Source organism: Sander lucioperca, chromosome 6, assembly GCF_008315115.2.
Source record: "Sander lucioperca isolate FBNREF2018 chromosome 6, SLUC_FBN_1.2, whole genome shotgun sequence".
NCBI classification, from domain to species: Eukaryota; Metazoa; Chordata; class Actinopteri; order Perciformes; family Percidae; genus Sander; species Sander lucioperca.
In genome coordinates, this window is record NC_050178.1 from 35,988,044 (window position 1) to 36,013,359 (window position 25,316).

Consider the following 25,316-nt stretch of genomic DNA (forward strand, 5'->3'; position numbering starts at 1 on the left):
TATTTCATTTCCCTGCCCCTCTCATCAGCTCATTTTTTTTTTTTTAAAGTTTAGTATTTTCAGATAAGACACTTCATGTCCATATTATTGTAAGTGTCACAGATTTAGGAGTTTGTTTGATTGTCATTGGTAGCAATGCTTTAAACAAATACTATTTAAAGTCGAGACCTCCCTTCAGAAGGTTTCTCTCATTCACATTTCTTTTGCTATCAACACCGGTACCTTGAACAGTATCCAAGCTGACATCTAAGTTTTTTCAACAACGACTTAACTTTAAAACTCACTACGAGCTGCGTTCATGTTTTTGATGTATAACACTATTTTGGCTTGAATCTTGTGTTCTCCTGTTCCAAAGAGCCACATATTGCGCACCATTGTGCTCTCAGGATCCTAATGCAAACAAATATTTGACATACAGCAATAAACCGCACAAATGCCAGACTTTAAAGTTAGTCCATGTACTGTAACACGTCTTAAACAAGTAATGTTTATTTTTTTATAAGATATTTAATCTGCAGGCCTGTTTGAGCAGGTTTTTAGTCTGTTATCAGAGTCCATAGTGCAAGCTAACCTAAAACCTGAATCTTCTGGAAATCTAGTTTTTAACATAGCCAAACAAGCCCTCTGTCAATTCATGAAGCTGCCTTAGATAGAAACTTGCGTAGCACTTACTGATAAAGTTTTGCAACGTGGCCCAAAAAACAGCAAGCATAAGAATGCTGTGCCAATAAGATCAAACAGCGGCTGGTCCAGCCTAGGCATTTAGACTGTTAGACTATTTTAGTCTCTTCAGGACCTATTTAGAAATATGTCCTCTTGACTCCTTATGAGTCAAGAGGACAGTTGGAAATTGGAATTAATTGCAACAACTTTACTTTGCCTCTTTTTTTCAGTCACATTTAAATACCGTAGACTGCCTTTGTTCAATTCTTCACAGACTGCATCTGAACATAAATTTTGAAGTTTGTAAAGAGCTGTCCTCATTTGAACCTTTGCACCTGTCTGACCCCAAATACTTTGTGAGCTGCTTGGATGTGCAAATACATCCATAACACATGCACATGCAGACAATGCACTCTAGACTAGGGCAATGTCAACTCTCATTTTTTCAAAAATAGTTTTGATGTGCAACAGACAACTTATTATAATTGTATCATTCCATTATTTACAACATACATATTAAACCTGTCTAGGCTATCAGAGATGCACTCTGATAGGCTTCTTTCAGCGTGTGCCTCTGAGTGAAAGCACACAGCTTAAAAAAAGAAATGACTAAGCTTCAAACATCTATAGGCTTTTATTTGCTTTACTGATGCTCTGAATGAAGCTCAACAGTGCCAACCACAGGCTGCTAAAGGGATCACAATCTATCAAGTCCTTGCCAGAAGCAAAAATACAGCAACATATTGATGTATTAAGAGGTCAAGAGGACTTCTTGATAATCCAAAGGATAGGCAAAAAAATAAGACATAATATAGCCAACAGTTAATAAAGATGTGCAAATGAATTCAATCTAAGATATTAATAAGTGTCATAGTGAAAAATAAAGCTATTATAGTTGTGGATGTGTGTAAGAAACCCCTCCAAATGCAATTCATTCATTCCTTACAAATACAAGTTGACTAAACATGGCTAGCCAGCTAGCACATCTATGGAGAACAACACTATGGGGCTGTCAGGGCAGATAGTAAAAACTAATTTGTTAACTGCTATAAAGATTATTTTAACATAGACAGTTTATGAGTTTTTCAACGTCATGCTCATGATAACTAGCCTGGTTGACACCAGAACTGAGAGTGGGTCTGGGAAAGGTTCATTGACAGTTCATTTCCAAAGGGGCGTCACCAACGGACGCCGCTCAAATGCCTCGAGGGCGCATTGGATAGTCCAACCAATCAGACCAATGATCCGGGTGACGCTGCGCTTCGGTAGCCGTCATGTTGAATGTAAACAAAAAGCTGCTCGCCGTCGCTGCGCTATCGTCGTCGCGTAAAGCCCGCCTCAACGGTTGTGATTGGTGTAAAGCCCGCCTCAGCGGCTGTGATTGGTGCCTCGATTTTGGGGACATTGGAAATGGGTTTGAATGGGCTCTTGGCCAGACTGACTTGCAGAGCAAATCTCAAATTTGCCGGAAGTTCGTCAGGGTTTACCCAGGCTACATGATAACTTCATGTTTTGCCTAAATGTCAGCAGTTCAACAGACAAAGTTTAACAGGGCCTTTTGAGTTTAACAGCCCAGAATGGAGTCATCCCACAGCTTCTCCTCCTCTGTCCTAGTGTCTACTTTCTCCTTTGTTTTCTTCTTCTCTTTCCTGTATTTAGGTTTGGCTGGCTTGTCCTGTCCATCTTCCCCATGCTCAACATTCATTTCAGCCTGAATACGCACGTCAGTCTCTTTTCTATTGCCCATCGTGTCTTTTGGCATTGAATTGTCCATCACCCTTTCCCCTCCTTCCGCCTCAGAGTCCTCCTCCCGGGATTTCTTTTCTCGCCTTCTCCGCTCGCCGTGATTTTTTTGCTTTTTTCTCCTCCTCTCTTGCTCTGACTCTCCAGATTCCTCTCTTCTCCTCTCCTCTGAGTCATTATCTCTTTCCCTCCTCCGTCGCTTCCTCCTCTTCTCCTCCTTGTCTGAGTCCTCATGTCTTGCCCTCCTGTCTCTTTCCCTCCTGGATCTTCTAATCCGTCTCTTTCCTCTGCGTCTGTATTCACTGTCGTCACTGTCACTTGTGCTGCTGCTATAGGAGGAGGAGTAAGATGATGAAGTAGTATACGAGGAGGAGCTTGACTGCTTCCTGTGCCTCCTTCTCTTTGTGGGCCGACTAGTGAACAGTGGAGAGTCTGAGCCTGGGAGGACTGGAGGAGGGCAGTTGTAATCCCAGCCACGGGACGGCCAGGCAGGGCCCTCATATGGAGGACGCCACCCTTCAACTGGATAGTAACAACCGGGGCGGGGGTGATGAGAAGGGTTAGAGGTGGGAGGGAGGTTGGGCATAGGTTTGTTCAGTTGTATGATATCCCCCTTGTTTAATGCTTCCTCCTCTTCTTCTTCTTCCTCATCCTCTTTTTGAGTGTCAGCCAGAGGGAGGACTTGACTGGCCTTGGGGATGATTCCACGCACCTTCTGAACCTGAATGTAATCTGCCAGTTCATCTGCAAACGTGTTGTAGTCTTTTTGTTGGGATTTGCACAGGTCAACAACCTTCTTCTCCCTGGTCAAGAACATGTAAACAGGAAGTAGGTTGCTATTCAGTTGGTCTAAGTATCAAAGAAGTCACTTAATAGAGCTTTCATTTTGCCAAAGATCTAGAAAAACTAGTTGAAGTACAGTATAGCAGTGATTACATTTTAAGTGCAGTATAAATGATGACACAATGACACTCAACATGAAGTGTTTGTCAGGAAATTCTTGCTCTTACCTAATCTGGTGTTTGTTTCCCTGCATGTGGGCCTGGTACATCTGCACAGAATTAAATTGCACGCTACACATCTGACACATCAGGGAGTTGGCTGTAAACAACGTAGACGTGGGAAAGGAGGTAAGACAGCATCAATGATCAAATTTTATTATTTACGGCAGGTAGACGGCGCTGCAGATCACACATTCTGATGGGTCACAGATTTCGGCATAACACCGGAAAAGCCTGTGTTAGTGTATCCAGCCAGGTAAAGGGTAGCAGGAGATTTCTTTATATAGGTCTAATTGTATTCTAATTGTACTTTAGAAGTTATCTGCTTTAGTTATGGCTGATAGTGGGGCAGAGCCATCACAAAGAGAAAGAAATTAAACGAAGAACAACTAAAAGCTAACGGAAAGTAAAAGACGACGGGCGAAATCCGAGTCACACTCGGTTTGACTTTTTAACAGATGGAGACAATTGCGGGATTGTAAATTATTCAAAACTGACCCTGAATTGGTCCTCAGGTATGTAATATGTCTATTTCATTCTTAAAATAACATTAGATTGCGCGATGAGGTTGTACCTCAGTAGCCGACATTAAATTACGTCCCTCTTCCATTTAGCGTGGACGTTTTAGTCCTTTTAGTCCGTGTTTGTGTTGGCCTACTATTTTCTTTTCCCTTGTCCCCCTGTACTTGTGTAAAGCGTCCGTGGGTTTCATAAAATGCGCTATATTAATCTAAGTTATTATTATGTTGGTTGTTACAACAAACTCTTAATGCTTTGGCACGTGACACAGTGACAGGGATACCCGGTTTAGCTCACGATACATCCAGGCTAAGTTACCGTATGCAACACTTAAAATGCAACGATGCATCTGTACGTATTCTTCTGACACGAAGATAACGTTGTCGGTAGCCTAACTGTACTAACCTAACGGTTACAAACAGGCTCTGTAACGAACAACACGCTAATGTGCTGACTGATTCTGTGTTGTGTTTTTAGCTGAGCTGGACCAGAGAATATTCGGGTAAAACAGTTGCATGATGTTGTTTTGCCCTCACTGTTCTCTGTGTAGCTTGTTGGAAGTGATGTAATGTGGTGTTTTATGTGGAGTGCGCACTGCGCCGGACTCCTGGGGTCTGATGCCCTTTGTATTATTACTGCTTTGCGGATAGCCAGGAGCGTGTTACCTTGTTGGACATCGTCTCCGAGCTCTTTGAGCAGCTCCTGTCTAGCCTGATTCCTCTGGTGTTTGCGTCCATTGTAGTGCTGCAAAGCCATTTGGGGATTGTTGAAGGAAGCAGCGCACAGGGCACAGTACTTGTTACGGTCCTTCAGATCAACGTCTGTGCTGGGGGTAGTTGTGGTGGCTGTTGGGTCCAGAAGATGCTCCATGCTACCTTTTGGGGCTGATTTCTGGTCAGCATCATCAGGATCCCGAGTCAGACTTGGTAAAGTACGCACCTCCGTGTACCTGTCTATAACTGCAACGAGAAATCATCAAAAATCGTTAATTTGAGCTAACTGGAGCAGAGAGTTAAATCATACTGTCAACAGAATTTACTTTTGACACGTAAATATTAAAATTCAGATCACTACAGTATTTTTCCATCACACAACCCACACTTGCCTGGGGGCTGAATGCCTTGTTTACGCAGATTTTTTGCATGGACTTTGCCTTCATAGTGTGATCTTGCCACCACGTGGGAACTAAACACCATGTTACACAGCTCACAGAAATGGTTCTTATTAGTAGTCATGGTCCGCTGCAAAAAACAGCCACAAGACTTGTCAAGAGACAGATATATGCTTGCTGACAAAGTATGTAAACTGAAAACAAAACAATGAATAGAGAACAATAGCGATGTCTTAGAAGATCCCTTAGATCTTCTCTGTGCACCTCTCTCTTATGTGATCATAATTTATAACGAAGGATATCACTAAAGTTACAGCTCTTATTAAAATGCTTACCATGAAATGCTTGCAGCATTATGGTTTATGTTGATTCTTCTAACATTGTTTAATGTTACAGATTAAAGATTGCACCTACACGTGAAGTGTAAAATGTCTAAATGAGTGCTAACCTGGGGTGCTGTGGACTCTTTGTTCATCTTTTCACCTCTCTTGGCCTGCAGGTACACCTTGAGTCTCTGAGCGTGTTTTTTTCCCTGCAGTCGGGGATACGGGAGACATTATTACAAAGGCTCCGACCTTGTGAGGGCAATAAAACTGAACCGCAGTTCCATGACTAACGCCTGGAAAGTAGCACACACCTCATAGTGGGACAGCCGCTGAGATTCAAAGAGCAGCACAGCCTCACACACATGGCAGTAGTCGTCGGTGAGGAGAGCCTTTAGTAGCTCCTCTTCACTCGTGTCTCCTGTGTGGCAGAATATACTATCAGCGTTACAACTGAGCCAGAATAAAATGGAAGATTATTTGAGCATGATGAACAATCAACATATTATATTACAGTTACTCATTCATTCATTGTTCACTTACACAGTTCTATATAATGCAAACCTATATTAGATAACATATAGTTAAACTACTTAAAAATCAGACTGGTGCTCTTGTTTATTTATTTATTTTGATAAATATGAAGACAAATTACTTTTTGAAAAATTAAAAGCTGCAGAATTAAATGCTAATTCCTACAATTGTCATTGTCTGAATGTGAGAAAGGTCTCATTCAACATTCAAAATCAGGAATTCTGCACATGACAACAGCAAGAAAGAGATGCACCCATCCCCTTAGACCATATTTAAAGCAAGATGTTATCCATTGTATAACATTATATATACATATATTTATCAAAAGGATTATTTGGGACAGCAGTAAACTAGTTCCTTACATCATTAAAATTCCTAAATTGCCATAAGAATTGCTACTATTATTCCAACTCAACACTTCTCCTACAGTACGATACAACAAAACCACACTTGTAGCATATTGCTAACATGCGAGAAAATCGTGGTTTAATGCTTGAGTGAATTAATTATACTTAGTCAATGTCTGATAAATATTCATTTTTCATTGCACTTTTTTTTTTTCATGCAGGAAGAGGTCAGCCGCTTTGCCATGATCGCATCAATAGTATATCAAAAGTATATCGTGCTCTGCTAATTTTCACTTGAAACTAAATCTTGCAACAACACTATGGATGAGTATTATTTATAATAGCTCAAGTCTGGCTATCTTTCCAAAACTGTGCTGTTTGTGAATTTTCATGTTTAGATATTATATTAAAATTAAATCAATACATAGGAACTGAGCTGTTACTGTGAAACTCAATTTGTTTACATGCTTGCTGCCAATCATTAATACATCTTCATAATTTGTATGGTTCCACATGATATGCTGTATTGAGCTAATCATAGGACATGACTGGTGGTGACTGAAAATTTGTAAATAGAGCTGAAATAATCAGTCGATTACTCAAATAGTCATAAAAAAATACTGATTTTAAACCAATTACCTTACATTAATTTATTCAGTAAAAAAAATATTTTTTAATGTCTCAAATGCAAGATGTGCTCGCTTTTGTTTTATATACACAATATAATTGTACATTACATATTTGTTTCTGATATAAATTTTCACTGAATAAATCACTGACCAATTATCAAAAACTATGGTTATATTAATCAACACTGAAAATGACCATTGCAGCCCTATCTAGTGTGAAACTGAGGTTATGAAAAATAAGACACTGGAATAAAGAGCTATGGAATACTTTCAAAATATCTTGAGTCCCAATACTAGTGTGATGGCAGAACTGTAACTTTCTCCAATGTAATGCAGTACAACAATTATGCACTAAAATACAGCATTTCCCTCTGTAGCCTATCTATGTAAAATATATCTAGCTCAAATAAACTAAGCACTGCCATGAGGACAATAATGCACACTTTGATATGTCTGTGGATACATTTCAAATACTGTACTTACCAAAAATGATAATCACAGTAGCAGTTATCAAGAGAACAGAGATTGTGGGTACTGTATCTCAACGTAACATGTTTGAATAGGAGATTTTTTCTATTCACACCCTTATTTTGAGAGTTTTAGTATTCTACTGGTAAGCGAGACCACCAAGTGCGGGGCAGATGGCCATTTTAACGTCAGTCTGAGATCCTTCAAACTCACCACCAACCTGAGAATATTATATATTTTTACACAACTACATTTTAGACTGTACATTTTGCCAATAGCTTGTGTATTGCAGTCCATTGCTTTGACTAATTCAAGTTAAGTTACCAGCTGTTGCCAGAGAGATGATCCAATTGAATGTCACCCATACCCAATGGTAAAGCTAGTTATTGGGTGGCCTCCGGTACCAAAACATGCTAGCTGCCCAACCAGCTAGCTAACCTTAACCACTGGTATGTGAGACTGGCGTTAATTTAAACCAAAAGTTTGCTTGGGTTGGGGCTGAGTTTGCAGACACTAGTTCGCAAAACAATTAGCTAGCAACTGGCCAACTATTCCCGGACCTCGGAAGACGAGCAACCTCTTGACTTGTATGGTTTCACTATTAGGGTGGTCTAAGGATTTCGTGGGCGATAGCTTTTACGAGTCATGTACGCACGAACCGGTTTAAAACAGTGAGCCAAACTCCTAAGGTTACAGCTAACGTTATATAGTTGACATTAGCGCATTTAGCTAAGAAGCTAAATCAGCTCACTCGATTGTCGAGCTGGCTAGCCAGTTAGCTAAAAAGCTAACGTTGGCTCGGCATTAGAGGACACTACACAGCTGCATTTTCACGTTCTAGACAAAACTCACCTTTAACCTGGGTACTATCTATTTTAGTGTTTATTACTTTGTCAGCATCTGTGACAGAAGCCGCGTTAGGGGTACTAGTAGTGTTATTTTGAGCTTCTGACTCCGCAAGCAGCGGAGTACAGACACTTTTGCCGTCCATGTTTTGCCCTAGCAGTTTGGTTCTTGCGCCGTGACGTCACGTTGGTGTTGGCTCTGTTTGCTGTGAAGGAAAATCCTGCCTGCATGGATGTATTATAAATCTATGGATAATCTTCTTTTTACAGTCACTGGGATAATCCTTAGAAAAGTATAATTTAAATGTCATACAAAATGATAATTTGCGAGACACAGCCTATAAAACCACTGGGCTAATATATGTATTTAAATTTTGTTTTATTTAATGTAGCCTATGGTATCCCCATGAAAAAAACGAATTGAAAAATTATCAAAATATAGCCTATTTGATAAAAAAATACGTTTAAAATTAAAACTATAATAAAAAAAAAATCCCTTTTCTTTCAATTGAGTTTTTTTTGTTCTATTAAAGTGTACTGGTAAACCAAGACACTGAGCCAGCATTCACAATACCAGGATCCTAAATATCTAAATGAAATTCATGATTTTTTTTAACATCTAAGGTTCCTACTTTTTTTTTTTTTTTTTACCGTACACATATAGATAATCTTGGACACAAAAAATGAAAAAAATTCATATCAAAATAAATACTTTATTTTGGGACATTACAATGTCAACATTTGTTTGCCACAGGGGAAATCAATGTATGGTGGAAAACAACTTTACTGAGAAACATAACAAATAGAAGAGGTCAGATGATCAACATAAAGCTGTTTCACGTCAAGAAAAGGACACTGAAGAAGAAGGTCACCAGGTAGAAAAGCAGTGTAGAGTGGAAAGCTGTCACTTTCTCTTCTGGAGCTCTCTGGCTAAAGCATCCAACTGTGAAGAGTGATACATGAAAGTCAGATACACTATACACTTAATAAATAGCTATAGTACAACTTTGTATGCGTTTGTGTGAAGACACATTCTTGTAAAGACAAAACAGATCAAGATTCACTGTACTGTAGAGTAGATGATCTGATTATATTATCTTGTTCCAAATTTGCATATGAAAAAAATTGATCATGTATCGATCAAAGAAATTATATTGACATGGATTTTATATCTATAAATTGCAGGAACGTCTGTCTGTCTGTCTGTTTGTCTGTCCGCCTGTCCGCCTGTGTGTGTGTTATGCTCATATCTCTCGAACCGTTAGTCCGATGGATTTCAAACTTGACACGTGTCTTGCTACGGGCATGAGTAAGTGCGGTGTCAAGTTTGACGTTGTTTGGATTAGAAATGCAAAATATATTGTTAAATATAGATCGGTAAAAGAAGCACACATTGGCTTTTGCCGCTCTAGCTCCTGGCCACTCCCTCTCTCACACTGCACACTGAGTAAGAAAGCAGCGGAGCTTTGGCAGCTAAAATGTGAAATACACCTCAGATCTGCTGAAATTAAAGTTTGTTAACGATCATACGACAGGAGACACCGTGTCTCTCTCTCTCTCTCTCTCTCTCTCTCTCTCTCTCTCTCTCTCTCTCTCTCTCTCTCTCTCTCTCTCTCTCTGTGCACATAGTGTGCCACACACACACACACACACAGTCCGGTTCTGGTGGTTAATGAATGCAGATATGTGCTGATTAGCTCTCATAATGGGCTGGGTGGGTAGCGCACTGCCATGAGTCCATGAGGCTAATGTCTGGTTACTCCACATTTTCATTGTGATATTTTGTGATTACATTCTGAATCTGCAACGTTCTCTGTCAGGTAAATCAGTAAGTTAGTAGTAGGGTATACAGGGGAGTTGCATAATTAAGTGGTTTGGGGTCCTTCTGTAAGTAATTTTGGGGTACAATTGATGAATTCTACAAGCAGCAATACCACAGGCCAAGCAATCGGCCCGTTCCAAAAAGGGACATTTTCAACGGGCACTGCACTAGTTTGGTGAATAACACATTAGCTATTGATCAGCTAATTACCTCTTTACCACAACTGGTTAACACACCCCTTTGATTACAGTAGGACATTAGGCAGCTCAAATTACTTTTATTTATACAACCTGCATCCATGCAGCACTGGATAGGGTACCATTAGTTCACTTACAATAATGTTTCTCAGAATACTCCTCCTCTGGGGTCTCAAGTAGCTGCATTCTCCTGCCTCACACAGCTTAATCTCCTCTGAAATCTAAGAAACAGAGAGAGTGAGATCCAGAATATGAGAGAATAGTAAAGAGGTAAAGAATAGCTTCAGTCTTAACGGGAAATGTTCACTGAATGAGAAAACTGGCACACAAACACTGATCCTGACCTCTGACGTGCCGAAAGAGTCCAGCTCTCTCTTGCCTCCAGGGTACCAACCATGGGACCAGTGCTGGGCATTGGACAGCTGAGCCCCCACACATAGCAGCAGCCCAAGCAGCAAAACCAGTCGAGACACACACATGGTATTCTCACCTGAAGGCAAAGATGGACACTCGATTGGCTCTGACTATAAGAGGCTATTATCTTTGATCCTTTGGTATTTAACTTAGAAAAATCAAATTGCAAAGCGTTTAAATACCATATTATATTTTCCATCATTCAAATTTGGAATATAGTTTTTGTGTAGCAGAAAAATTTAACTGAAAAGGCATCCTGCTTTTCCTGCAATAAAAACTCAACAGACTAGACCATACTGTAAATAGAGTAGAGGTGTCTGTCACCAAAAAGCTCTAATTATTATGCAATAATATCAAGACACTTGGGCTAAAATACAATAATGCTATGAGTTTTAACATTTAGACTGAAATATTTTCCTGCAAGTTTGCGAAAAAAAAAAAAAAGTCTCCATTTTTCTCTCATTTGACAAGTAAAAATGTAAAATGCTTGCTTGCCACAAATCAGCTAAACACGTTATTACATTTAGAACAACAGTGTTACATGGGCTATCATTTCAGAGACTTTAATCATTTATTGCCTTTTAAATAGACAGTTTTCCCCAATGCTATGCTGTGATAATTATAGATACATGGAGTTCTTAAGACAAATGTTAAACTGCTGAACTAAAATATCAATTATTAAAATATCAAATCTTCAGGTCTCCAACAACATTCATTGTAATATTTATACTAATATTTCCAATGCCTACTTCAGACAGAGTACAGTAAAACTATGTAGAAGTGTAAGTAAGCGTCCTTACCTTAGTCTCACAACTTTATCACTACAGGTGTCCGTTGACGTCCTGCCAGAAGCTCACTCTGCTTGCCCTTCAGTTGGTCAGTTGCTAAAGGTATCTCACAGTTTTACAAGTGTATTACTGTAGAGATTGTCTTCAAACTCATCCTCCTCCTCAATATATGTACCCCTCCCAACTCACATTTCCATTATCATTCCCTAATTGCCCCGCCCATCACTGACCCCTTTGGTCCCTCTGTTCCCAGTGGTGAAATGAACGGTCCCTGGGGACAAGAGGTCCAGAAGACATGCTCAATCCAAATTATGACCTGCAAACAGCACTGACAGCCCTGGGATGCTCATCTGCTCACATACATCCCCCTAATCCACGTTCAAATACTCTCACTCTGGCTGAATAACAGATTTAAGTCATTCAATTAGAAGAATAATGACATAATGATGGGACCATTCATAATTTCTCAGGTACATTAAAGCACAGACTTAAGAAACTAAAATATGGAAAATGTCTCTGAAGTGCTATTTAATGTATTAAATCTATAGAGGAAAAGTAGAGGGCCACTTACAGATAACTCATGAAAATGTGTGCTGGGGTTTAATAGCCTAGTTTCTGGCTTCTATAGTCTGGGCCCTGGCGACATTTATGTCTGTCTGATAGTATTTCACCGTATCGCTCAGATCAAACTACAGTAGGTGCTTGTCAGAATGTAAAACTCAATAGATCCAATTTCCTCTTTTTTGCACCTGTTTTGACCACAGTGACCGACCACATCCTCCCTTCAACCCTGTTGACCCTTCCGTGAGGGGAAACAGGGGCATCTGATGACACGGGAACAAACATAGTGGATTCCTGTCCAGGCCACTGATGAGGAAATGTATTTTAGATGCAGAGCCAGTTCTTACTCAGGAAGTGACTGACAGTGTGACATGTTGCTGTTGACTCAGTTTAACTGCCAGCTTGAGCGTTGTGACACAGGACTGTTTGGTGCCACTGATTGGTTGAAGCGAGATGACTCCAAGATGAGTCACTGATGAGACATGACCACCTGTCAATGTGAAGCAAGAGCAATTACCTTCAGAAGCCTGTGAATGAACCTTTACAAATGTTACATATACTGATAGGTGGCCATGTTGTTATCTGCAATTTCTTTTTCTTGTTAATAGTGTAGCACATGGAGGTTTAATATCAGAGGTCTGACCATCCTGTCACCTTGTATTTTGTCCTGAGATTTCACAGCATTAATTCAACGAAAATGTCTTCAAGCTTTTAACCGATAAACACACTGGTGTGAATATCTTGCTGGTATGCATGTCGAATTAACCCTCTCTTGATTTCCTCCACACGGGCCTCTGCAGATTGAGCTTGACAGTAAAAGGTTTGTTACTAAATTGTTTATTCATGTATTAAAGAAACATGTGGATCAACGTTTTCCTGATCCTTAATCATTTCATCTTAAAGGGGTACTCTAGTGATTCACCATTGCACTTAAAGGAACACGCCGACTTATTGGGACTTTAGCTTATTCACCGTAACCCCCAGAATTAGATAAGTCCATACATACCCTTCTCTTCTCCGTGCGTGTTGTAACTCTTTCCGACAGCTCCACCGGTAGCCTAGCCTAGCACAGATCCTGAAGGTAATCAGTTCCAACTAGCCTACTGCTCCGAATAAGTGACAAAATAACGCCAACATGTTCCTATTTACATGTGATTTGTATAGTCACAGCATGTACAAATAACAACGTCACATGAGACACAGCCATCTTCTAACCGTATATAAACTGGGAAATATATATTCTCAGAAAGGCGAAGCATTTCTACTCTCTGCTCGGGGCTTCTCAGGTGCTGCTAGCATATCACTCCGCCCAAGTAGCAGAAGAAGCACTGCTTCGCGTTTCTGAGAATATAGTTCCCAGTTTATATACGGTTAGAAGATGGCTGTGTCTCATGTGACGTTGTTATTTGTACACGCTGTGACTATACAAATCACAACATGTAAATAGGAACATGTTGGCGTTATTTTGTCACTTTTTCGGAGCAGTAGGCTAGATGGAACCGATTACCTTCAGGATCCCTGGTAGGCTAAGCTACCGGTGGAGCCGTCGGAAAGAGTTACAACACGCACGGAGAAGAGAAGGGTATGTATGGACTTATCTAACTCTGGGGGATACGGTGAATAAGCTAAAGTCCCAATAAGTCGGCGTGTTCCTTTAAAGTTAAAGGTCACTTAAACTTAAAGTTTAGGGACTCACAAGAGACAGAATAAAAAAAAAAGAATGGTCAACATCGAAGCAGCAAATGCCAGGATTTCCAGACATTGACTTTCCAGTATGAGTCAAGCTCCAAAATTCCTGGATCCTACATTTCCCTTAATGCAACTTGAAACCATCTTTTCCTTTCAACCTCCTAAATGCTCAGTTCTTCAGACTTTGTGTTAAATCATTTAAGTCTCAAGCTGACCCTGATGATGTCATCACCAGTGTTATTTCAGCCTGATCGCACAGAATTCCGTGAAATGAGCACAAACTGTTAACAGAAAATTTTGTGTGGCCACCACGGAAAACAATGCCAAAGTAAAGTCAACGAGAAGATGACATAGCATTAAGAGCGACTACGGTAGCGAGTAGTATGAAAGCCCGAAAATCAACACAGGACTTTCACCCAGGAGACCGGGGATCATGTCCCGCGTGTTACATTTCCTAAACTGAACTGTTGCTTTCTTGTTTTACTAAATGCAACCGTCCCGTTCTTCTTTTCCTAAACTCAACCGTCCTGTTGTTGTCCCGTGTCCTGTTATTGTTTTCCTAAACCCAGCCGTCCCGTTTTCCTGCCATGACCATTTCCTAACTTAAGGGGCCGTGTTCATTTCACGGAATTCTTCCGTGGGCCCATCACGGAATTGTTGGCGATTCCGTGAAACTGCCACAGATTTTGAGTTAAGGGGTCATTTCACGGAATTCTGTGAGATCAGGATGGTTATTTTTTCAAACACTAGAAAAGTCGTCCAGAGCTGCAGCAGACATTATACAACTGGCTTAGTACTAGTCCTTGTGACGAGTAAACTGAACGGATGTAATCACGTTGTTTAGGATTATACTGGATATCTTTTCATCCCTCTGTCTAAACCCCACCAAACTGAATAACAGGTTCATTCAATAGGGTTATACCCTAATGTAAATGTAATGTTTCCTAAAATGTATTCCAAGTAATTAATTATTTAGTGAATATTGATCAGGGTGAAGGGTTAAACACTGATTGAAAACCCATATGTCTATAAGGTACATACACAACGATTGGCAATTATTTTTGCACCACTGTACCATTAGTCTTCATTGTAGACTGAGCTGTAATGATCAGGTTGTCCTGAAGTGAAACAAGCAAAAACACATTGTCTGAAAGGTGTAATGTAACTGCACCTGTGTTTAACGTTACATTTAAATACATAAGAAATAGAAATGATAAAATGTCAAGCTCTTTATTAGGTTTGAACAGTATCTTGCTTAGAAAGGCCATTTGGCATTATATAATTATATATAATTTTATTATATATATATATATATATATAATTATATATACATATATTCAAATGTTGAATAACAAAACACTAGAAACAAACATTGGCAAATTAAAAAATAGGATTTGCTTAAGACAATTATACCAAATTAAAAATGGCCCGAAACAAAACATCTCTAATACATTTCAAAATGGTCCCGATACAGTTCAATATACATCTTTTTTATTTCAAAAAAGAAGGGGGGGGGGTGGAGAGAGAAGAAAATATAATAAGCAAGGCAGCAAACAGGAATGCAATATAAATAACCTTACATTATGTACAAAAGCAAGTGGGCCTTTGTCCTAGGACAAAGTAAAAAAGGAAAAGAAAGCGATAAGTGGACAGCAGAGAGTGGAACTGGACAGGAGACATAAAGGACATTGGACTCTAGTCTTCTTCCAGTCCGACGCTCTAGAAATGGAGATGTATTTTAATTCTCCGGGGCATTGAAAACACTCCACTGGTGAAAAGCTCCAGGAATAAAGGCATATGAAACACAGACAACTATTTGGTTTCCCTTGGTGATTATGCATAAAATATGCAATTGTTTTTGTTGTGGGGAAAATTTATGATTTTCTGTTGAACATTCGGGTACCCACAATTGATTACTTGTCATGGATACCACATTTCAGTGATATGGAATTAAATGAAGCCATTTAATCAAGATGGCATTTATTTAAAAAGTGACCTCAATGTTAGTTTGATCTGCACAACTAAGGAATCTACGGATATGCGACTAGAGGGAATGTAAAAGGAAGGACCCACTCTTAGTTTTGGCCCTATTGATTTGTCATACAAAGAGGTGTGTCATTGGTCTGCAGGTGACAGTTGAGAAAATACATGCGAGTTGGGAAAATGCAAAGGAAAGCCTTTAGGATGACAGTGGTTGCAGCACATATTTTATGTAATGTTTTTGTTTTTGAAAACCTACAAGTGAGGCACTTTTTTAACTTCACTATAATAGCAAAATAGTGGGTCTCATGGGTTGGCACAGTGTCATGTTTTGCTGTCAAATTGCAGTGAGACAGTCACGATTCAAGCACACACAATAAACCCATGTCATTTAAGCACAGACAGAATTGGCAAACAAAAAGCATCCCTTCCTCCGTTAACTAAAGACACGATAAGTGACAAAGTAAATACATGAAGAACATAATGGCACCTAACCAATAGTTCGGACACTTGTGATGAATGGAAATGAAAGAAGACCTGATATGACAATGACGATGCACGAACAGCCAACAATTTCAGTGACTGGTCAATTAAAATATCTGCTACTTTAAGTCCCTACAGGGGCCTTACAGAAGGCTTAACCCAGGGCTTTGAGACCTGAAAGAGCTAATATAGTTGCCATATTCTGATTTCAAGGCCATATCATCATTCTCACCTCATCTCTCATTTGGTTCCGTATTTTTAAGGGCTTTACTTTTGGTGCAAATAGTGCAGTGTGTTCAACAATTAACATTGACGCATTAACCTTCCTTAAAAAAAAATGATAAAATAAATCAGCATATTGATAGTCGTCCACTATCAATAAATTAGGATTGATTGTGCTCCTCACGTAAGGAAAAGTAATTTAATAAGGGACTGTTAGTGTGATTTAGACTGTTGTGGGATGTAATTATGTACAATAATGGGGCTGTTCTCTGTTAAAATAAACATTGAAATAGCTTGAAAACTCTTACAAAAAATCTCATTTTTAATATCATGTCATTAAATTCTGTTCAAATCCATACAAGGCTTGCTGTCTGAATATTCTTCTGGTGGGGAGGTCAAACCATTTAAATGTGAGTCAGCTTTGGAGATGAACTCATTTCAATTTGTAAATTTAAACAATTCTGGAATCAATCATTTCCTGAGCTGAACAAGATGACATGACTGACCTGAAGCCCTGCAGTTAACTGACATCAAATATCACAAATGAGTGCATAGCCTCAATGTGACCTCATCTGAAAAAAAACCCCCACTATAATTCAAGTGTTCGTGTCCTCACAGGACAGCCATTAAAAAAAAGAAAAACTGAGCAAACATGGCATGGCACACCACTATTTAAGTAACAATGTATAAATTTTTTAGGAATACGTTAGCAACAGCATTCAAATTAAAAGAGACATTCTTCGGCATCAGTGTTCATGGTGGCAAATAAAAAGGGACTCATTCTTTAAAAGTGATAGTACAGCGTAATGATGCAAGGCTGATATAAAAGATGTAAAAAATGTGAGTTAATTCAGGCAGACTCAAAGGACAACCCTACAGAAAAGAAATGCTCAATACAATCTACAAGAAATACTGACATGCGTCTGTAAACAAGAAAAGAAATATGCTGGGTATATAACACGTTGTTTTCTATAATGCAATAATGGGGTTACTTGCGATTGTGTTATTTGTGATTTGGCTTGTCGACATGATCAACATTGCTGCAGATACTGTAACGATACTGTAAATATAATAATTTTAGAGATTCAACATAAATGCTTGACCAATTCTCCTTAATGTATGCTGTAAAAAAATGTGTATTTATTTCTACTTCAGTAACTTCCTGTTATAGTCCAGCAGTGTGTTGGTTACAGATCCTTGAACAGTAAAACAGCGGTCTTGTACTGAATGTCTAAACATGGTTTCAGACTCCAGAGCCGCATTACCAAAGGAGTGAATGACTTTGGCACTCAGCAGATAGAAGACAGTGATGTCAAAACAGTCTTCTCTGCTAGCTTAAGCTCTAGTTCAAACAAACACACACAAATTAATGGCTCCTGGATTTTGGTGTGTGTGTGTGTGTGTGTGTGTGTGTGTGTGTGTGTCAACCTGAGTCTATGAGCTACATCACAGAGGTTCTGATATCCAATTGTGAACTTTGAACCCCTGAAACTTAAAGGGGATACATTTTCAAGTGGCTCGATAGATGGAACTAAATATGTGTCGAGACAAATGGCTCTGCTTGTGTGTGTGTGTGTGTGTGTGTGTGTGTGTGTGTGTGTGTACTGTATGAATGTCTAGGAGTGAAAAACTGTCCAGATTTTGTCTGTAAATGTTTAGGGTTCTGCTACAACACACGTTGCTTTAGCATGGCTCTGGCCAAGCCAAAATGTTTTAAGTCTCTGTCCCTAAAAAGTAAAAAACAAAAATCCAAACATCATTGCCTCGACTCTGGATTTTTTACATTAGCCTCCAAAGCGTTGGATTTATATTCATATATATTTATATATTTATATATATACCAATAAAATACATTACAGGTGCCACCCAAAAATGCAGCCAAACTCAAAACTGTGTCTGAAACCAAAGTAATAACATGCAACACAGTTAAGTATATATACATATGGGGGGGGGGATAGCAAATAGGGGTGAAGGGCTGTATTAACAAGACCAATATTACAAAATATTCAAGAAGGCATCTCCGTTATTTTGTCTGTCCGACTGCGCTGCCCTGTCCTCCGGGCCGAGGCCTCGGTTCCCTTTTCCTGCGGGCAGTTCATCCCATCCACAGATCAAGTTGTGATGAGTCTTTTTTTTTTAATCCATCAGATGGGAATATGCAGCTTTCTGCATGGTAATGTATGTGTGTGTGTGTTCTGGTGCGTGCATATGCTTGTATGAAGTGTATGCAGACATCCATCCATCCATCCTTCCATGGCAGGTTCCTACTTGAAGTTGGCGTAGTCAGAAAAGGCATCGATATACTCCTGGACCACTTTGTAGCAGAACTCGTACTGCTCCTGAGGATGGGGAAGGGCACAGGAGAAACAGCCATGTCAGTTGGAACTACTAACACTATAATTTTCTGAAATTTGTCACATATCAATCACTGATCCCTTGTATTAAAGGCTTACAGTACAGACAGCAGTACAATCACACAGCTGTAGTTTAAAGTGCTCATATTATGCTCATTTTCAGGTTCATAATAGAGTGGGGATCGGGCCGCATTTTTCTGTCCGAGCCCTGCCCGCGTCTGACAGAGCAGTAACCGAACCCGGCCAGAGCCCGACAGGCATTAAGATATTTATGTCCGAGCCCGACACAGTTAAAATCTCGTTTTTTTTCCCTCATACTAATGATACATACGTTTGTTTGTGTGGAAAGCCCGCTGTTATTATGCAACTGTAGGAAGGCATTCGAAAATGTCAACAGATGAGCGCATCAGCACACACCGGGCAACAAGCGCATGTAACACAGGCGTGCACCTACATAATAAGCTTTTTTAAATTTAAAATGTTCAATGCCTCTGTCCGAACGGGGTTTTTCGGGTATCCATCCTCTAATTCATAATTGTATTTAGAGGTTGTACCAGAAAAGGTTTATGTGGTACTAACATATATTTGTTGTACTACACATTGCTGCAGCTCCTCTTTTCACCCTGTGTGTTGAGCTCTCTGTTTTAGCTACAGAGTGAGGCATCTCACTTCTGTTCCATCTTTGTTGGGAGTCGCACATGCGCAGTAGCTCTGTAAGGACTACTAGCTGTCAGTTACAGAGTATGAGGGCGTGCCACGCTAGCAGCTAGGCGAGCATTATAACGTATGTTACAAAGTGACGCACATCCATCACAGAAGTAAAGGCTGGACTACAATAGAGCTGTTTGGAGCAGTTGGTGAACAGTGTTTTCTGTTGGAGATGGTAAGTCCCTTTGGGGTGGACTTTAGGCTTTTTCACGTTGTTAACCTATAAAGTGCACAAAAATACAGTACTGTGCAAAAGTTTTAGGGAGGTATGAAAAAATGCTGTAAACTAAGAATGCTTTCAAAAATGCAAGTGTTAATAGTTTATTTTCATCAATTAACAAAATGCAGTGAATGAACAGAAGAGAAATCTAAATAAAATCAATATTTGGTGTGACCACCCTTTGCCTTCAAGACAGCATCAATTCTTCTAGGTACACTTGCACAAAGTTTTTGAATGAACTCGGCAGGTAGGTTATTCCAAACATCTTGGAGAACTAACCACAGATCTTCTATGGATGTAGGCTTCCTCAAATCCTTCTGTCTCTTCATGTTATCCCAGACAGACTCGATGATGCTGAGATCAGGGCTCTGTGGGGGCCATGCCATCACTTCCAGGACTTCTTGTTCTTCTTTACACTGAAGATAGTTCTTAATGACCTTGGCTGTATGTTTGGGGTCGTTGTCCTGCTGCAGAATAAATTTGGGGCCAATCGTACGCCTCCCTGATGGTATTGCATGATGAATAAGTATCTGCCTGTATTTCTCAGCATTGAGGACACCATTAATCCTCACCAAATCTCCAACTCCATTTGCAGAAATGCAACCCCGAACTTGCAAGGAACCTCCACCATGCTTCACTGTTGCCTGCAGACACTCATTATTGTAGCGCTCTACAGCCCTTCGGCGAACAACCTGCCTTCTGCTACAGCCAAATATTTAAAATTTTGACTCATCAGTCCAGAGCACCTGCTGCCATTTTTCTGCACCCCAGTTCCTATGTTTTCGTGCATAGTTGAGTCGCTTGGCCTTGTTTCTATGTCGGAGGTATGGCTTTTTGGCTGCAACTCTTCCATGAAGATCACTTCTGGCCAGACTTCTCCGGACAGTAGATGGGTGTACCAGGGTCCCACTGGTTTCTGCCAGTTCTGAGCTGATGGCACTGCTGGACATCTTCCGATTTCGAAGGGAAATCAGCTTGATGTGTTTTTCATCTGCTGCACTAAGTTTCCTTGGCCGACCACTGTGTCTACGATCCTCAATGTTGCCCGTTTCTTTGTGCTTTTTCAAAAGAGCTTGAACAGCACATCTCGAAACACCAGTCCGCTTTGAAATATTTGTCTGGGAGAGACCTTGCTGATGCAGTATAACTACCTATATACTATAATTGGTTAATCATACACCTGACTGTAATCCTACAAAATCCCTGACTTTTTGCAAGTACCTACAAGAATTGATGCTGGTTTGAAGGCAAAGGGTAGTAACACCAAATATTGATGTGATTTTAGATTTCTCTTTTGTTCGCTCACTTTGCATTTTGTAAATTGATAAAAATGAACAATCATTATTTATATTTTTGAAAGCATTCTTAATTTACAGCATTTTTTCACACCTGCCTAAGACTTTTGCACAGTACTGTATATAAAACACAATAAAGGAATGGGGAAAAAGCCAAAAAGCATAATATGAGCACTTTAAGTATTAATGCATTTTAAAAGTTCCTAAAACATTGTTTTGCATCTAGATGTAAAACACAGAAGAATATACACTAAGTTGAAAAAGCACCTCTTAAGCTTACTAATTAACACGTCATATCTCGTTTGAGTGGGTTATGTGTCGGACTATTACTTAACTGGGACCAGTAACCCCCACTTGTTGCCAAGCAACTGGTGTCGGCCGGGAAATAGTCCAGCCCATAACTCACCTTGAGACAGCGAATTGTTGTTTTTACACTTTGGTTTTTATATAGAATAATCAAACGAGATATAACGTGTTTGTTAGAGCCAGGATAGCCGTTTCCCTGTTTCCAGTCTTTATGCTAAGCTAAGCTAAGCAGCTACTGGATCCAATTACATATTTACCTTACAGACATGAGTAGTATCGACCTTCTCACCTGGGATCAACTTTCTACGTTTATTGGTTCCACAGTTAAAAATCTCACTAGTTGCTCCTTGGCTAGAGCCCAATTTGAATACCAATATTAATGGAAATACCCAAGTTGTTGAGATACCCTGTGCTGAGAAATACAATTACAGCTGTGAAAATACATCCTCAGCAGTAGTATTAAATCAAGCTTTTGGTTTCGTAATTCAATCTGTTGCTTCTTGAGGAAAAAAGGGCAACATATGCATTTTTAGAAAAGGGATTATCACAAGTTCATGAATACATGTGATTAGAGCAAATGTCTCACTTTTTCAAAATGTTCTTTTCAGAGATTAACTAGTTTCTTATTGGGCCCTTAAAGGAATCATCTAAAGTTATTTCCTATTAAGGTTCAAAGGTCCACTCACCAGTGTCTGCACCATGTGTGGTCTCTGCAGTCTGAGGCTCTTGACTGTCTGGAAGACATCCAGGATGCCCTCTGCCTTCACCCTCTCCAGGACTGTACTCAACGCACAGAAAGTCCCCGTCCGGCCAGCACCAGCACTACACATACACACACACAGTGTGACTTGAGGGTGACTTTCACCAACCCATCGTCCAGAGTATCTTTTTAATAAAGAGCACTGACAGCACAAAACCTAAAAGTGGCACAAATAGAAGCACTTGCCCAGTACCTCTTAAATTAATTATGTCCTCTGCCAACACACAAGTCTGTTAAAAATATATAATGCATGCATTTTCACACACACACACACACACACACACACACACACACACACACACACACACACACAAGTAATGTGCAGAACATACATCAACATACAGTACAACAGCATGTGCATGTGTAACATACACACAGAAGACTTTGTTGTGAGAACACATGTTAAAAGAAAGAGCATAGCACTATTTCTGGGAGCAGTTCAAATGTCACAAGGAAGAAGAGAACAATCCTCCTGAGCTGTTTTTTCCTGTGATTTAATAGCTGCGACAATGTCCCAGACACAAACTCACACACTTGATTGCCAGAAGCATTTCCGTGTGCAACAGTAACACAAAAGATCAATATAATTATCTTATTATCACCGGCTTTGTTTCCCATTTTTTCTTACACTGGTACATACAGGTTAAAACATCAACAAACTGTGTGTTTTACCTGCAGTGCACAGTTATGGGGTGATTGCCAGACTGCTGCTGTTGTTTCTGCACCGCAGCGATTATGTTGATCATGCCTTTACCGTCAGTGGGGATGCCCACCTCTGGCCAGCCATGGAAATGGAACTGACGCACCGCCCGAGCCTTGTTCTCCTGGAAAGATGGACGACGGCAAAAAGGAAGAGATTAGTTAGTATTGCAACGTTTGCTGTTGGTATGTTGTCAGGCCTTCAAAAAGGCACAATATTAATTGACAACATTTAGTGTGTTTGTATTGGGAGCGTCTGCTTGTTTCATTAAGTCTTTCGTTACCCTGTTGTTGGTGACCAGGAGGTCACGCACTGTGTAGCTCTCGCTCTCCTCCTCCCTTTTAATCTCGATGGAGATGTCCCCAAAGACCACCACTCCATCACTAGGCCAATACTGAGCGCACTTTTCCTGAAGGACCCATAATGGAGATGGTCAAATTACCAAGCTTAACGGCATGCTAAGATTCTGAACATTTCAAGGAAATCTAAAATGTTAATGTCATCTAAATCTCCGGATAGTAATTATAGAATTCTGCAGATGGCGAAACAGTAATAACTATTAAAGAGAAAACCTAATTTGAACTACCATAATCGTTAATTACATGAGCGTGAGAAGGGAACTGACATCAAATCCACCATGTTTGCTGGAAATAACTGGATTCTAAACTTCCAGTGCTGGCCATCAAAGATGATTTCGTGGTATGACTGATCAACTTCAACAATTCCCAACAATTACTTTGCTGTAGCATTTAAACACATCTGGATAACTTGGTCACTAATACTTTAGATCACATTTTATTAAATACATGACATAATTAAGAAATGCTGGATATCCACTAAAGATCCAGACATTTTGCTCAGATTATTACCATGTTATACAAGACTGGTGGCGTCAAGTTAGCATTGAGTAAAGTGTCTAATATCAATATTCTATTTTAGCCAGTTATTGACCTGATATCTAATACGAGTGTTTGTATCCGCACACATCCACACAGACACACACACCTGCCCTCTCTCCTCCAGCTCAGTGAGCATGACTATGGAGCAGCTTCTCCACTCCCAGATCATCCTCCAGAAGTCCTCTATGGTGTGCTGCAGGGGGCCCTGGCTCGCCATGTAGGAGTCCTTCTGGCGGTAGCCCTGTGACCAGATGCAGGAAATGGCAGGAAGTGAGGTCCAAGGGGAAAGGACGGATGAAAGGAGGATACAAAAATAAACAGCAGGAGGGAGAAATGCAGACTTTAAACACCCGATTGATTGCTTGCATTAATGAAATGATCCACTCTTATCCAGTTGCTATCACACTCACATCAATGAAAGAGGCATTGACATAGTCTGTGTTCTCCTCTCCTCGTTTGACTGGAATGATCACTCTGTTGAACTCATCTGTTAGAAGCAAGGACAAACATTAACTTTGACTGAGGAAAAGCTTTTAGAGTTGACCAAGGGACTATACATCTGCACTTTCATTATGTGCATCATGGTGCTCATCACTGTGTGTAGCCACATTGATACTGTATAAACCCACAGCTGCATCACTCACATGGAATGATCTGCAGGACTCTGTTCTTCTTCATGTTGGCGGGCAGGTTCCCTGTTCTCATCTTGTCATTCTGAATCTTGATGGATGTCAGTTTCTAAAAAGAAGAGATCACAACTTAAGCCTTAGAGCATTTGCAAAATAAATATGTCAGAAGAACTTCGGATACCAATTGTTCTCACCCTAAACAGTTTAGATGCAGAGGTATGATACATGTCATTTTTTGGGAGATTATAACACACAAACAGACCTTGAATTCAGCCTCCAGCCCACTGCAGCCAGCTCCAGGTGAGGGGGAGTATAGTTTGGCTAGGTGGGACTCCAGAGAAGTCACCTCCAGCTCTGTGTCTCCGTACAGGTAGTGCTCTAACAATGCCTGGAAGATGAACACATACTGCATCTGTGGGACAGAGAGAAAGTGGTGAAGAGAAATTGGAAGCCAAAAACAAACAAATGCTGAAAACACCGCATCATGGGAGAGAGTGAATGCATGTGTGTCGACACTGGACTCACATCAGTCTGGACCATCTGACAGCGCTGGGCTCTGATCCTGGTGACAAAGCCAAACACGTCCACCTTCCTTTCAGTGTTCATCATGTCCAACATGGCATCGATCACAATGAAGGTACCGGTCCTCCCCACGCCCGCACTGACAGACAGAAATATGACCGGTTGTGAGTTGTATGTGGCACGCAAACAAAGACACACAACAAACTAGGCAAAAGTAAGAGGGTAAGCTTCTATCCACTTACCTACAATGGACCACAATGGCCCCGGCATACTGGGGGTTATAATTCTTGACTTTCTTGAGGAACTTGAGCATGCCAATAGGGGTGAAGGGCACCCCGAAGTCTGGCCAGCTGGTGAAGTGGAACTGGGTGACGAGCCTCTGAGGCTTCTTCCCAGACACATCTCCCACCTGAGATACAAATACAACCAGGTCATAGACCAAGCCACGACAAAATGAGTATCTAAACTAAATTTAAATGACATCATATCCAAAGTTTCAAATGTATTTTTAATCTGTAGTGTGTGCCCCGATACTTTTTCAAAAGATGATTGTAGATACAAACTACACCAGTGTTTCTTGTGTA

General features: G+C 40.2%; 3 protein-coding genes across 5 annotated transcripts in view; all 3 read right to left on the minus strand.

The window, feature by feature from the left end:
- Nucleotides 1–1,282: 1,282 nt before the first annotated feature.
- On the minus strand, nucleotides 1,283–8,329 carry zmat1 (zinc finger matrin-type 1). Of its 3 annotated transcripts, none has more exons than XM_031277614.2 (8): nucleotides 8,191–8,329; nucleotides 5,675–5,781; nucleotides 5,486–5,569; nucleotides 5,032–5,167; nucleotides 4,592–4,885; nucleotides 3,417–3,507; nucleotides 2,167–3,209; nucleotides 1,283–1,769 (listed from the first exon to the last, which is right to left on the minus strand). In XM_031277614.2, exons 1-7 carry the CDS (start codon nucleotides 8,327–8,329, stop codon nucleotides 2,228–2,230), a joined length of 1,833 nt encoding a protein of 610 aa, XP_031133474.1. In that variant the 3' UTR covers nucleotides 1,283–1,769; nucleotides 2,167–2,227. The 3 variants fall into 3 exon arrangements, with proteins under 3 accessions (XP_031133474.1, XP_035858199.1, XP_035858200.1); XM_036002306.1 differs by having other exon boundaries at nucleotides 1,283–1,771; nucleotides 2,164–3,209; XM_036002307.1 differs by lacking the exons at nucleotides 1,283–1,769; nucleotides 8,191–8,329 and adding an exon at nucleotides 7,663–8,155 and having other exon boundaries at nucleotides 2,228–3,209.
- A 548-nt stretch (nucleotides 8,330–8,877) lies between these two features.
- On the minus strand, nucleotides 8,878–11,528 carry gnrh2 (gonadotropin-releasing hormone 2). The gene is made up of 4 exons (XM_031320786.2): nucleotides 11,417–11,528; nucleotides 10,547–10,692; nucleotides 10,340–10,423; nucleotides 8,878–9,126 (listed from the first exon to the last, which is right to left on the minus strand). Exons 2-4 carry the CDS (start codon nucleotides 10,679–10,681, stop codon nucleotides 9,088–9,090), a joined length of 258 nt encoding a protein of 85 aa, XP_031176646.1. The 5' UTR covers nucleotides 10,682–10,692; nucleotides 11,417–11,528; the 3' UTR covers nucleotides 8,878–9,087.
- Nucleotides 11,529–14,870: 3,342 nt separating this feature from the next.
- ptpra (protein tyrosine phosphatase receptor type A) overlaps nucleotides 14,871–25,316 on the minus strand; it is a 29,087-nt gene continuing 18,641 nt past the window's right edge. Inside the window, exons 13-22 of the mRNA XM_031277624.2 lie at nucleotides 24,975–25,141; nucleotides 24,736–24,871; nucleotides 24,473–24,622; nucleotides 24,226–24,319; nucleotides 23,992–24,068; nucleotides 23,688–23,822; nucleotides 22,966–23,091; nucleotides 22,655–22,806; nucleotides 21,909–22,044; nucleotides 14,871–18,678 (exon numbers count right to left, since the gene is read on the minus strand). Coding sequence (XP_031133484.1) covers nucleotides 18,604–18,678; nucleotides 21,909–22,044; nucleotides 22,655–22,806; nucleotides 22,966–23,091; nucleotides 23,688–23,822; nucleotides 23,992–24,068; nucleotides 24,226–24,319; nucleotides 24,473–24,622; nucleotides 24,736–24,871; nucleotides 24,975–25,141 — 1,248 coding nt within the window. The 3' untranslated portion in view covers nucleotides 14,871–18,603. The remainder of the gene's footprint in view (nucleotides 18,679–21,908; nucleotides 22,045–22,654; nucleotides 22,807–22,965; nucleotides 23,092–23,687; nucleotides 23,823–23,991; nucleotides 24,069–24,225; nucleotides 24,320–24,472; nucleotides 24,623–24,735; nucleotides 24,872–24,974; nucleotides 25,142–25,316) is intronic.

Bases quoted from the DNA above. Each gene is read 5' to 3' on its own strand.
- zmat1 (XM_031277614.2), bottom strand. From the start codon at position 8,329: ATGGACGGCAAAAGTGTCTGTACTCCGCTGCTTGCGGAGTCAGAAGCT. The intron at 5,168-5,485 runs GTTAGCACTCAT...TGTTTTTTGCAG, and splicing joins AAGAGTCCACAGCACCCCAG to CGGACCATGACTACTAATAA. The intron at 4,886-5,031 runs GCAAGTGTGGGT...TTCTCGTTGCAG, and splicing joins ACAAGGCATTCAGCCCCCAG to TTATAGACAGGTACACGGAG.
- gnrh2 (XM_031320786.2), bottom strand. From the start codon at position 10,681: ATGTGTGTGTCTCGACTGGTTTTGCTGCTTGGGCTGCTGCTATGTGTG. The intron at 10,424-10,546 runs GTCAGGATCAGT...TCTGTTTCTTAG, and splicing joins ACTCTTTCGGCACGTCAGAG to ATTTCAGAGGAGATTAAGCT. The intron at 9,127-10,339 runs GTAAGTGAACTA...CACTCTTCACAG, and splicing joins GTATTCTGAGAAACATTATT to TTGGATGCTTTAGCCAGAGA.